Source organism: Ceratotherium simum, chromosome 23 (assembly GCF_057802395.1).
Source record: "Ceratotherium simum simum isolate JZ-2026a chromosome 23, ASM5780239v1, whole genome shotgun sequence".
NCBI lineage: Eukaryota > Metazoa > Chordata > Mammalia > Perissodactyla > Rhinocerotidae > Ceratotherium > Ceratotherium simum.
Genome location: NC_141922.1, coordinates 36632044 through 36646123, shown reverse-complemented (window position 1 = coordinate 36646123; position 14080 = coordinate 36632044). Strand labels below are relative to the sequence as shown.

The 14080-nt window shown below is 45.4% G+C and overlaps 1 protein-coding gene across 1 annotated transcript; it reads left to right on the top strand.

Moving 5' to 3' along the window:
- The first annotated feature begins 4718 nt into the window (after positions 1-4718).
- On the top strand, positions 4719-13638 carry ODF1 (outer dense fiber of sperm tails 1). The gene is made up of 2 exons (XM_004431230.3): positions 4719-5038; positions 13206-13638. Exons 1-2 carry the CDS (start codon positions 4719-4721, stop codon positions 13636-13638), a joined length of 753 nt encoding a protein of 250 aa, XP_004431287.1.
- The last annotated feature ends 442 nt before the right edge of the window (positions 13639-14080 follow it).

Below are 14080 nucleotides of genomic sequence, written 5' to 3'. Positions count from 1 at the left end.
GTGGCTGCCCTGAAGCAGCCAGTTCTGGGTGAATAGGGAGGAGCTAGACTAGCACAGACAAGGTCCCCTGCAGCAACAACTGACCTACAGATTCAGCCGGGAGTGGTCCTCCTTGGATGGATCCAGGGGAACAGTGGTGTTTTTTAGTTACAAGGAACTGAAACTGACAGGGTAACTTAAGAGAAGCAGGGATTTATTGGAAGGATATGGAGGAGTCCACAGACTCAAAGGAAAGCTGAAAAACCAACTTGAAAATGACAGAATAGGGCAGTGACTAAGGTGTAGTCTCTTCAGGGTCCACTGTCAGCATGAATCAGCTCCAACCATCTTCACTCTCTCTGCAAAAGATCAAATTCCCAGAAGACAGTCCGATGGTCAGCTTTGGTTACATGCCTGCTCCTTGACTGGGCGACTTTATTGGTAGTACCTAGCGGAGGAGGGTGGAGTAGGAGGGGAGACAGCGATTTTAGCAAAAGAAGATGCCATGGATGATGGGCAGGCCAAACATTAGATGTTCACTACAGGAAGACTTCCCCAATGGCAAACCTGCTCAGAGAGATTTGACAGCCCTGATGTCCACCTCCTGCATTTTAGAGGCAGAGGCCAGAGGTGGGCTTAGTAATTCAGTGCAAAGCTGACAGTGTGACAGACAACACACTATCAAAAAGTGTTTCATTATAACATTGGTGATATCCTCATTGAAGAAACTTAGAAATCACAGAAAAGTCTAGAAAAGAGAATTTTAAAAGTCATCTATTATCCCACTACTCAGAGATAACCACAGTTAATTTTTCAGAGTGTTTCTCTCCTTCTATGGATTCTTGTTAATACAGTTGAGAACACATTGTGTGTGTAATTTTGTATTCGATTAAGTACCACATATCAGTCCAACAACTGCTGGAGAAATATCTCTGTAACATTGACCCAGCAAATGGACTTGATCTGTAGCTATCTTCCCTGGTGGAGGAGGCAGAGGAGACCCTCTTTGGCCTATGGTTTCACCAACACTGGTGACCAAGCATCCACTTTGCCCAGACTGGAAAGTTGCCAAGACCTGTCCTCCACTCCATAAGAGGTTCTATCTGGACACCAACCTAGCTGGATAAGAGCTTCTGCAGACACAGTCCTGTGTAAGAGCCCACAGAAGCTCCTTATGTTTATGTTTCAGGGAACTGTGACTGTAGATCATTCCTGTGGGCTTCTGCAGGTTCTGATGAATTTCTATTGTCCTTCTGACGTGATTAGATCACATTTCCATCTGGTCTTTAAAGGAGACATTACCTTTTTTAAGTCACTTGAAATGATGTGAAGAATATGCTTCATGGTGAAGAGTGAAATCACTAGGAGGATGGGATCATGGGAGAATCCTAGTTAAAATAAAGCTGCAACCATCTTCATAATGTGCCATGTATATATAGATGTGTGTACTTAAATTCCTGAACCTGTGTATTTAAGAATCTAAAACTGAGAGTTGCTTGTTTTAACCTTTGCTGACATTTGCTAAGGGATGGAATTCATGGTGATATCAGAGTTCACAAGTCTATCACTTGGAGTTAGAGAAATCTGTACAACTCCCGCAATGAACTCTCAGGAGAGGAGGCCATATTCCTATTAACAGAGTCCACTTTCAGATTTGGGTGGAATCGCTCCTGAAAGTCTTCAGCATTTGTCCATAGAGGAGTATTGTTATTATTATTTTTTTTTGAGGAAGATCAGCCCTGAGCTAACATCCACTCTAATCCTCCTCTTTTTGCTGAGGAAGACTGGCTCTGAGCTAACATCTACTGCCAATCTTCCTCCTTTCTTTTCCCCAAAGCCCCAGTAGATAGTTGTATGTCATAGTTGCACATCCTTCTAGTTGCTGTTTGTGGGACGTGGCCTCAGCGTGGCCGGACAAGCGGTGCGTCGGTGCGCGCCCGGGATCCGAACCGGGGCAGCCAGTAGTGGAGCGCGTGCACTTAACCGCTAAGCCATGGGGCCAGCCCCATAGAGGACTATTATTCATCTTTGCTTTTAACTCATCCCATGTGACTCAGGGGCCAGCCTCCCAGTCTAACCTCTGGGAAAACTTGTTTCCTTTACTAAAACACTTCATCAGAAAGAGGTTCCCTAGGTCAAGGCTGAGGAACACTGGGAGTGCTAGGCCTGGTCTAGTGATACACAGGGACTTCAGCATAGCGGGCTGTTACCTCTCTGATTACTCCTTCTATGAGCCTTTCAGGAGCTCCTTTACTTCCCCCATTTCTTATTGTTGTTCCTCAGGAGTCTGCCTCAGCCCTCTTCTTTTTTCAGTCTATTCCTTCTCCTGAATGATCTTGTCCATGCCAGGGTTCTAAAGATCTATGGAATTGTGGCTCCTGAATTTATATCTCTAGCCCAGCTTTCTCTCAAGTTACAGACCCACTTATCCATAGGCTACTCCACATTTCTACCTTAAAGTTGTCACTAGCACCTCAAGTTCAGCATGTCCCCCAAACTTAATTTTCTTCCTATGTTTCTTAGCTTAGTCAATGGACCACAACTCTGCTAAGCTAGAAACCTAGGAATCGTTACTGATTTCTCCCTCATTCCATCCTCATTCTGTTCACTAAATTCTATTTAATTTACTCATTTGGTCATTCAACGAATAAATTTTAAGACCCCACCATGTGCCAGGCATTGTGTTAGGTATCTAGTGATGGGAAAAATAGACAAGGTCCCTGCCCTCATGGAGCTTGCAGTCTAGTTGGGGAAACATACAAGTGACGTCATGAAAGAAATATGCAGACTTACGAGTGTTTAGTCTAGGGGACAGGGAAGGTGTCCTTAAGGAAGGGACATTTAGGAGGAGATCTAAAGAATGCCTTCAGGATTAACTAGATCAAGGGCATGAGATGGGGAGTTCAATTTCTAAGCAAACAGAACACAAGGCCTGAATGAGGTGGAATGAGTGAGAATTGAAGGAAGACCATTGTGGCTGAAGCATAATTAATTACAGGAATAATGATGGCAGAGGGGACTGGAGAGGTAGGGAGAGGCCCCATTGTTCAGCAACTTATAAGGATTTTGCCCTTCTTCTAAGAGGACAGGGAAGACTTTGAAGACTTTTGGGCGGGGGTGGGGGTGAGGGATGATAGATTTATGTGTGAAAACCACTCTGGCTGCAATCTGAATGGATTGGATGGGACCTGAGTGGATGTAGGGGGAAGGTTATCCCATTGGCTCCTTCCTGCCATCCCTATAGCCGTGATTCCCGGGCCAGACTTAGGCTGTCTCTTGCCTTCCAGCAGAAGACACCTCTACTGTTGTCCGCTTACAGTGGGCCTTCAGTGTGGCTGTAGGACTTACCTTTCAACTTCTCTCAACAGAAAAGAAGATCAGTGATTCTTCACTGTGCTCAAAATAAAGTTCAAACTCCTTGGCTTGTCCACAAGTTCCTTCAAACCTGGCCCTTGTCTCCCTCAGTATTACATCCAACCACTTGCCCTCAAGTACCCTATGCCTTAGTCCTTAAAAAGATGATTCAAGAGGGGCCAGCCCGGTGGCTGTTGGGTGCACGCGCTCCGCTGCGGCGGCCCAGGGTTCGCTGGTTCGGATCCCGGGTGCGCACCGACGCACTGCTTTGGCAAGCCATACTGTGGCGGCGTCCCATATAAAGTGGAGGAGGATGGGCACGGATGTTAGCCCAGGGCCGTCTTCCTCGGCAAAAAAAGAGGAGGATTGGCGGATGCTAGCACAGGGCTGATCTCCTCACACACACACACACACAAAAATGATTCGAGAGCTGGATAGCAGTTTGAGAGGAAGACCCAGAGGAGTAGAAATACGCGAGCCAAGGCCGAGGCTAAGCCCGAGGTCCAGAGTGTTGATCCAGCTGAGAGCACAGGACACTGGCCCCAGTGGGATTTTCAGACAGTTGGCTCTAAGAGAATCAAGGACCAACACTTGCGAAGCACTCAACGACAAGGCATCTAGAGGCTTGGATGCAAGACCAGAGGTGTAGTTGTTGGGAGGTGGTGACAGAGGACAGGACGCTGAGCATTGAGAGATGGGAGCTTAAAAGCAGGACCCCAGCCACCAGAGAACTGAGATTCCAGGATAGCCAGGACACCAGCTAGTAAAGAATGGGCAGGACTCAGAGACTCGGGGCTCAGAAGGTCAAGGTCAAAGGCTGACTTGAGGATAAGTTGGTAAGGAGAACCATGGGAAAGCTCTTTCTATTCTACATAGAAAGAACCTAGGAGCCAGAATGAATCCTAGAGTATAAGGAGCAAGGCTAAGTGTCAAGTCAAGGCTAGAGCTGGAAGAGCATAGAGAAAGGAGCAGGCAGCTCTTTCCATCACCCACACTAAGATTTTCACAGCCACAGCTAGCCCTCAGGGCGTATACAAGTCAAGGCCACTCAGGGTTAGCCCCATGAACCCAAAGAGCTGTAATTGCTTGGAGAACCCATCCAACTTCAAGCTGAATGAAATTCAACATTAGTATGGTTCTGAGAGTCACTTTGTAACTCTAAGGAGGGTCTCTGGAGACCATGACTGTGTACAGTTCACATGGTAACCAGAAGACTATGACATACTTAGAGGGTGGTGACGTCATAGAACACAAGCTTTAAAGTAAGTGAATCATGTGTGCCTCATTTATTTTTAAAGGAAACTTCTGAGAAGAGCTTAGAACAATTTTTTCCCCCAGAGTGCCATTTCCCAAAGGTACTCGCAGAACAATAAGGTGTGACTGTAATGGCTGCACTGAGTTGTCTTTTGGACAGTGTTAGACGGGACATAAAGAAGGTGGACAGAGAACTAAGGCAATTGAGATGCATCGACGAACTGAGCACACGTTGCCTGTGCGACTTGTACATGCACCCGTACTGTTGCTGTGACCTGCACCCTTACCCGTACTGCCTGTGCTATTCCAAGCGATCACGGACCTGCGGCCTGTGCGACCTCTATCCGTGTTGCCTGTGTGATGTCAAGCTGTACTGTCTTCGCCCGTCTCTCAGAAGCTTGGAGAGGAAAGCCATTAGAGCCATAGAGGATGAAAAGAGAGAGCTTGCCAAGTAAAAAACTTTCTTAGATTTTTACAGTTGGTCTATTAGCCTTGTAAGTTGGCATAACGGGAAAAAAATGTGACAATCGACACTTGAACAAAGATGGAAAGGGTTCAAGATAATGACTCTGGTGACTTAGCAAAGATTTAAGAAAAGAAGAGTAAATGGATCCATGATGGGAATTGTAAGATTCTCAAAAGACAGTGTAATGCTGTCGATCAGCAGGGTTATTGTTGGTTTATAGCAGGGGTGCCAACATGATAAATAATGTGGCTTTAATGAGGGTAAGAAACAGGGGGTATCATTAAAAAGCTATTGGAAGCAGCAAACTAAACATTTTTTCTGGTTATGAGTAAAGCGATTTGAGTATATTTGGACTTACAGAAATGACTACAGGAGAAGTAATAATAATTGATCAAATCCTTAATGTTTGCCAGAGGCTTTAAGAGCAGGGGAGCAAATTGAACAATAGAGGCATTTCCTCGGTTTTGTAGGAAAACCTATCTCCCATTCCCCAACTCCAGACAAAGACTTAAAATTCATCTGGAGTTGGGTCTATTATGTCGGCCTCCTGCCCCTATGCTTGTAAAGACTGTGCCAATAAATTATGAAACTGAGAGTTGCAGCTTTCGGAATAGAGTTGAAAATGTTTTAATTGAATTGGATAATTTTAAAAGCCACTTTTTAAATTTTGTGTTTGAGTACATTTTCTTTTTTGGCCTAGAGAAAGCTTTTCTTTTCTAACCTTGTACATATGCCATTTAATCTGTTACTATTGATGAAAAAAATGTTTGAAAGCATTGTCTCTGGTTAAATAAATTATGGGACATTCATACATTGGAGTGATGTATAGACATAAAAAGGATTGATGAAGCACTTTATATATTGGTGTATTAAGTGAAAAAAGCAAGGTGCAGGAAAACTGTTTAATGTGCTATTTTTTAAAAGATGTGCGCAAATAGATTTTTTTAAATTAAAATATATTTGACACATAACATTGTGTAAATTTAAAGTATACATGTTAATTTCATACATTTATATATTGTAATATGATTGCCATCGTAGTGATAATTAGCCCCTCTATCATGTTAGGTAATTATTCCTTTTTAGTGGTTGGAATAATTAAGTTTTAGTCTCTGAGCAAGTTTGATGATTATAACACAATATTGTCTATATTCACTATACTGTGCATTAGATCTCAAGGATTTATTTACTACTTGTTGCAAGTTTGTGCCCTTAAACAACATCTGTCCTGTCCTGATGAGAGATTGATTAGATAGATATAGATAGATAGATAGATAGATAGATAGACAGACAGATGATAGATAGGTAGATAGATGATAGAAAGATAGATAGATAGATGATAGGTAGATAGATAGATAGATGATAGATAGATAGACAGATAGATAGATAGGTAAGTAGACAGAGAGAGAGGTAGGTAGGTAGGTAGGTAGGTAGGTAGGTAGATAGATAGATAGATAGATAGATAGATAGATAGATAGATAGATAGATAGATAGATGATAGAGAATGATAGAGGGTGGATGGAGAGAGAGAGAGAGACCCTTGACAACAGTGACAGTGATGCTTCACTGGAAAGGGCAATAAGGCAATTATTGTCCAGGTCATCAGTCACCAAAGGTCACACGAATGGACCTCCCTCAATAATCTGGGATGGGGCTCTTGCCTGTAAACTCATCTACACTCAGTTTGAACCCATTTTATTTTTACTCCTAAGAGCACCAAGTTACATAAATTGGGCACTCTGTGAGCCAGGGATTCTTTTTTAATATTTGGTCTAAATGAAGGGTTAATAAAGGCTGGCCTGTGTCCACTCTCCCTGACCTTTGACTACTTGATTACCCTGGATCCAAGTCCTTACAGCCTGTGTCTCCTGGCTGTCCCTACTCTCCAGACTCTCCAGGTGAGAACGCCTCTCTGTTCTTTACCATCTGGGAGCCCTCCGCCTCCTCCAGGAGGCCTGATTTCTTGGTGTGCAGAAGACACAATTTCAAGCTTAGTTCTCAGCAGTGTGATTTATACACACGGTAACGTTTTCTCCGGTTAGTGATACTTTTGCTGACAGTGTCTGATTTTTGCTGATTTTTTCTGTGCCTGCAGCAGTATGTGAAGCTGGTGATGTCTTTACATTAACTCCTGGATCTCCGAAGTGATAACCCCAAGTCTGTTTTAGAAATGACCTCAGGCTTGCCCTCTTGGATCTCCTCCCAGCCACTTTTCTTCCCATTCATTCCACCTCGTGAAACCCTCCTATGCTCTCTTTCTGACAGTTTGACATTTCACCATCCAGAAGGGCTTAGTGTCACCTGCAAACCTAAATATTCAATTTTCCTGAATATGGATGAAAATGTGAAACTCTGATCCAGCCCCAATCCCAGAGGACTCCCGCTGTTAATATTTTCTCTTCCAGTGAAATGCCTCTTTTTTCTTCTCTCTCAGTTAGCTCCCAATCCATGGCCAAATAGATCTAGAAATATCATGTTGATTCAATTTTTTAAACAATCTTTGGTGTGAAACCTTGCCCGAGGCTTTTTCAGTTCAGAAATCATAGTCACATGATCTTTTACCCCTTTAAAGGAGGCTAGTAGTTAGACATGACATATCCTTTCAGATGCCAGACTGTGTTGTCCAGAAGGTTCTTTGCTCAAGTGGAAAGTAAGATTCCCTGGTCTGTGGTTGCCATGGCCCCATTGGAATTGTTTTCTGTGTGAGAGTCAATCTGCTCTGTCTCTGGGTGCTCCCTTAATAACAGGTAGGAAGTCTTGGCCAACAATTCAATTCCCAATATAAGTTTCTTGAGCATTCCTGAGTATATGTTATTTGATTGGGGGGTGTGAGTGTGTGTGTGAGCGCATGTGAGCGTGTGTTGTGTTTTTTTAGACTGCGTATAGAAGGTCCAATCCACTTCCATTGTTGACTGAGCAGATGTTTCAAAAGACACCTGGGCAGTATCTTCCTTAGTAGAGACTCAAGTAAGTACGTTTGTTCCTTTAGTCTCTTTGATAGTCTCTTTTCCTCCTCAAATTACCTTTTGCACCGCAAACACTAGCAGTTTCCCAGACTCTTCCTTCCTCTTCTGGGTTTAGAGCGACTGAGGTAGCTGAGTTTGGTGGCCTTTGTAGTAAGCCACGCACCGGCCTGACTTCAGTGTGCCCCTGATTCGCCACCACGCTCCGTGGGCTTCCTGTCCTCTGTTCTAAAGTGGCAGAAACAAACAAAAGCCAGCCCCCCCTCAGTCCCGCCTGTAGGAGTTGATTACCTAATTAATGGATGCCCTGTTGCAGCTCTGACATGTGGCGCTAGTCCTTGTGGACAAATGAAGCCCGATTTGCAGCCACACGTAGGGGTGTATTGGGCTCAACTCGCACCCTTTATGGGTACCTGGAAACTCATCCTGAGAGTGTGCGTCCCTCCTCTTACCGGAGCATCTGTGGTTGGCCTGAAGCTCAATGAGAAATTCCCCTGAAAACCCCCACACCAGGGGCACCATCTTCTGAAAACTTCAGAAATTTGCCTTCTCATTTGTTTTCTTGTTTACCCTTTCACACTGAGTACGAGGTTTCCATTGGATCACTCTTACTCAGTGAGGCGGATGCCTGTCAGCGTCAGGCTGTGCTCTTTGCCTGTTAGCGGTGCCTCCCCCGGTCCACGCCCTTAGGGAGCTCTTTCCTCCCCTCCATTCTCTGGCGCACAGGTCAGGGCATAGCTAAGTGTGGGAAGCCCGCAGAGAGGAATCCTGGGGGCTTTATGGCTGGTGAAAGGTGGGCTTTCCCACTGAGATGAGAGCTCCCCTGTTTCCCTCTGTGTCCCTGCAGAGGCGGAAGCGAGTTGGGCCACATTGGTCCTCTCTCATGGTAATCTCTTCATACCACAGGTCTCGGAGCCCAGTCACCTCACAACTGCAGGGGTAGGAGTTCCTGCCCATCTAGGCCAAGTGCATGTCTGTTATTTGGTTTGACCTTATTGTTTAATGATACAAGACTTCGGGCTTGGTGACTTAAAGCCTCAGGTTTTGGGGAAATCTGTGTAAGGAGGAGCCTGGTACAGTGATAAAGAGACTTACCTTTTACTGAGTGAAAACTGTGTGCCTAGCACTTCATCTTCATTTAATCCTCGTAACATCTTGGCCAACTTATAGATGATGAAACAGATTCAGCAGCAATGTTCTTGGTCACTAGGAGGTGGTAGACCTGGGACTTGAAGCTGGGTTTGCCTGAGGCCAGAATCCATGCACTTAACTACCTGGTGTGTGGTTCTCAGAGTGGCCTCTGGACCAGCAGCAACAGCATCACTTAGAACTTGTTAGAAATGCAGATTCTTGGCTCCTCCCAAGACCTGCTGAGTCAGACACTCTGGGCCTGGGGCCCAGCCACCTGTGTTTTGACAAGCCCTGCAGGGGACCCAGATGCACCTGTATTGTGCTACTCTGCTCCTGCTGAGTGACATTGTTCTTCAGTATCATCCAAAAGTCTAAAAAGGAGAGACAAGGCAGAAAAAGAAGGAAAGAGGGAGAAGAAAGAAGAGAAAAGGAAAGATGTGTTGGAAAGGAGGAAACGCGTTCAACGGGTCTTTGGAAGGGGTCTCAATTAGGAAAAGCAAAGTTCTCAGAGGACGGCTAGAGGAGGGCTTGCCTCCCTGTGCTCCCTGGTAGAGATAGGCCTTTTTGACGCTTCATTACTTTACCCATCACCAGGCTGAATCTGATTTATGTCTTGTGAAGATGGCTGACTGTATTGCTCATCATTGCTGTGGGCAACATGTTTCACATTCAGGAGCTTGGACGTACACACAGGTGAAATCCTGCTTCAGCAGGGAGAAGAGGTGGCGGCCCCGAGTGGCAGACGCAGACACCGGCTGCCCACTCGCTCTTCCCCAGCTTTCCTAAGAGGCTTCTGCCGCAAACCAAAGGGGCTGATTTCCCCACATGTACTGTGGCTAAGCTCCCCTCTCATGATCACAGGTATAGGAGGCAATAGCCCTTTGCCTAGAACCCCACAGAGCCGTGGAAAACCCCACGTGAGGCAATGGGTACATCGCCAGGCAGGAGTCAAGTTGTAAGTTCAGAGTTGAGTCTGATGAGTAAAATGTGGCTCCTGCAATTTCTCCTAAACCCACACATCACCACTGATACTCCCTGACCTAGGGGCAAAAGGAAGAAGAAAGCTGAGCTGGCCAAGACTTTTTAGGCAATTTCCTGAAGATCTACACTGGCAAGACCCCTGTGCCGCTGCTGTAGGGGCAGAGGGGCCAGAGTGACAGGAATAGAGGAAGGGGGGATCTAAGCAATAAAATACATGAAATTGTACTCCAAGACTCAGGTTGCTAAGAGGAGGAGCTGGCTCTGGCTTGTAGATCCCAGACCCATCTCCTGCTGAGGGCAGGAGAGTTTTGGTGGAATCAGCATGGCAGCAGCTGGAGGGCCCTTCTTTGTGAGGCCCCGTCCTGTCTTCATGGCAGGATTTGATGTTTCTCATCTTCCAGTGGAAGGTCTGAGCTGAAGAGAAGAACTCTGACTCTCAGCCGTCACACTCATCATGGGAGGTTCTTGAGAAATCCAGGAGGCACCTGTTCTGCTCTGCGCTTCACCCTTGGCCTTGGCTGTTGGGGCTTCGAGCCAGTGGTCCCTCCAGAGAGGGCATGATGCATCTTTGTGAGCTATTCTCTGACCATCTAGGAAGACTGAGTGCTTTTCTTCTGTTTTTCTCACAGAGATAAAGGTTTTAAAGAAAGTACCATTCTCTTCCTTTCTCCTTAGTACAGCCTACGGGTACCCTGGCACACCCGGGGCATGAAAGACGTCTGTGTCCCATGCCACCCCCAGGTTCCTTGGGGCCAGGGGTAGAAGAGGAGCTGAATGACTCACAGTCCTCTGGGTGCCTTGCACATATTTTCTGTTGGCCTCAGCTTCTTCTAGGACTCCATTCTATTTGATCACTTTGGAATTAGCCACTAAGTCTGGGATTGTAAGCTTCAGTACAAGGGCTCAGGCTGTTGTTAAACCAATCATGTTAGCGCTTATCAAGTGAAAAATAGAGCCAAGCAGTATGTATAGCATGATCTCATAAGAACACACAGAAAACTCTATATGTATATAGAAACACACACACATGCAGAAGAAAGTCTAACACCAAAATGTTAAGATTATGGATATTGTAAAAATATTCCATCTTTTTGCTTATCTGTATTTTCTCAGTTTTCTACAACGAACTTGCACAACTTATGTAACAAAAAGAAGTTAACATACAAAATTCAGCATAAAAAGTAAAAATTAAAAATGTATCTCAAACCAATCAACCAATCCTAGAGTCCAGTCTCCTCAAACTGGAAGAGGTTCTAGAAATCACACATTCCAAGAGCTCCCTTTGGAGGCCAAGAGATGTAGGAAGATTTGCCAGGAGTGTCTCTTAGAACATAGAGGGGTGGTTTTTTTGTTTTTTGTTTTTTCTAATATTAAGGGTTACAAAGAAGACCATTTCAGAGCATTAGGTTGCCTTTGGAAGGATCAGACAATTAGAAGGAAAATGGACCCTGAGGAGTGCCAGGCTGCCATCACCAAGAGTGGGGGGTTTTCATTACACGAGCTCGGTCAAACTGATCATTAAAATCATAACGATCAGTTTGACTGGCATTAAACAGGCCTGAATCTGAATCTAGGCTCCGCCATTCCCCACCTTTACTGTCTCCCCATCTGTAAAAAGTGATGATTACACCTGCATTACAGGGCTATTGTGAAGGTTAAATGAAACAATGCCTTAATGGATTAGCACTTTCCATGGCACATTGTAAAAAAAAAAAAAAAACACAGAACCCTAACATCCTAACCACGTGCCAAGCACTATTATAGATACTTTTCATTCATTAACTAATTTAAGCCTCACAACAACCCTAAACGTAGGTTACTACTGTCCCAATTTTACAGATGAGGGAATGATGCACAGAGAGGTTAAATAACTTGTCCACATGGCAAGGCCAAGATTTGAACCTAAAAACTCTGGCTCCGGAGTCTGTGCTTTTGGACACTTGGCTTTACTACCCCTGATGTATTGTAAGTGATCAATCAATATGAGCGGCTATGATTATTGTTTTATTATTGAGGATTCACACAGCAGGACTGCTGAGCAGCAACAAGGCAGCTCTGTGGGAACCATGGAGGTCTATGTGTGCTGCTCCAGGGGCCACAGGCAGTGGTATTGAACAACCAGCAATGTGAGGGGTAGATGGGTGGGAAGACACAAAAAGCCCTGATTTGCAGTGTTTACCGATTTCCATGGTGTAAATATTCCCACCACGGCTGTCTCAAGCCATCAACATGAAGGCCCTGAGTGAGGGGGTGGGGAGAGATGTGCACAACCATCCTTACAAGCTGGTAGGACCTGGATCCAGTGCACAGCTCCTCCAGGCTGACTGTTCCCGCTGGTCCCAGCCGTCCAGAGTCTGGAGCAGCCTCACAGCAGCAGGTCGAGACAGGCCTGGGTGGGCAGAGCTGGGCTGGGGCACTTCTGCCTTGTGTTTGTTGACGAAGCTTTCAGGCTGAGTCTGTGTGACGGCCCAGCGGTGGCACTAGTCCTGTGGATCAGCAGGGCTGGGTTCTCAGGCTGACAGACACATTTAAAATGCAGATTTTAAATGGTATCTTATTAGTTGATCCCCTTTAAAAAAAAAACAAAACTCTAAGAGTCTACATATACTAGTAGTAATAATAACGATCATGATAATAATTAAGCAGGATTTACAATGTGCCAAGCACAGCATTAAGCAAAATCCACAATCTCATCTAATCCTCCAATAGCCCTATGATGTAGGTATTATTATTATCTCCATTTTACAGATACGGAAACTGAGGCACCGAAAGGTTAAGGAAACTGCCCAAAGTTCCACAGCTACTAAAAGGAGGAGCTAGGACTTAAATACAAGAGAAAGATCTGGAAGGCCAAGCACCCATCTGTTGTTAACAGAGGTTTACCTGTGGGAGAGTGTGGTTTACACGGGAGGACTCTCATTTTTTTCTTAATACACTTCCGTCGTTTGCCTTTTCACAGTGACGAGTATTTACTCTTGCTATTTAAAAAATAGAGTTCAAAGCATTGCTTCTCAAGCCGTGTCTGAATTCCAAGGTCTGAGCTTCTTCCTCCCACCTTTCCTTTTTCTAAATTCCAGACTGAGAAGAACAACCAATAGAATTCTGGCCTCCTCTTGCTGTAGCAGCAACATTTTAGGATCGGTGAACGTGTGCGGCTTTGAACCTGATCAAGTCAAAGTTCGGGTGAAGGACGGAAAGGTGTGTGTGTCAGCTGAGCGGGAGAACAGGTACGATTGCCTTGGGTCGAAAAAGTACAGCTACATGAACATCTGCAAGGAGTTCAGCTTGCCCCCGTGTGTGGACGAGAAAGACGTCACGTACTCCTACGGACTCGGCAGCTGCGTCAAGATCGAGTCTCCATGCTACCCTTGCATCTCTCCCTGCAACCCGTGCAACCCTTGCAACCCCTGTAACCCCTGCAGCCCCTGTAGCCCCTGCAGCCCATGTGACCCTTGCAACCCTTGCTATCCCTGTGGGAGCCGCTTTTCCTGTAGGAAGATGATTTTGTAAAGCGTAGGAACTCATGACTTAGTAGACGTCCGTACTCCAGCCAGGCAGCTCTTCCAGTGTTTCTCTTCCCCCTCCCGTGACCTGTGTTATTCAGCTACATAAGAAACCGAATACATAACTGCAACCCACTGGTGTTCTGTGAAGTCTTTTGGTTCAACCCACTGCAGGAGCCCTGCCCAGTTAGTGGGCATCGGAAGAATTAATGGATGGGAATGGAAGACGAGATGGTATGGTCTGCCCTCCCTGTGTCCACCTCCATACTCAACTACTACACAATTCCAGGAAAATTTACCTTTTTGGTGGGCATCCCCAGACACTGTTTTTCCAAATGATCCAGTGAAATGACCTAGCCCAGAAACCAAACTGTCAAAGCAGAAACAGACTAGTTAGGGTTGAAGGCAACGCAAAGATACTGCAGGAGGGAGCACTGAAAAGACTGACT

What these genes read in the sequence shown, in the direction of transcription:
- ODF1 (XM_004431230.3), top strand. Translation starts at nt 4,719, where the DNA reads ATGGCTGCACTGAGTTGTCTTTTGGACAGTGTTAGACGGGACATAAAG. An exon ending in GAAAAGAGAGAGCTTGCCAA is followed by an intron (nt 5,039 to 13,205) that starts GTAAAAAACTTT and finishes TCTAAATTCCAG; the next exon opens with ACTGAGAAGAACAACCAATA.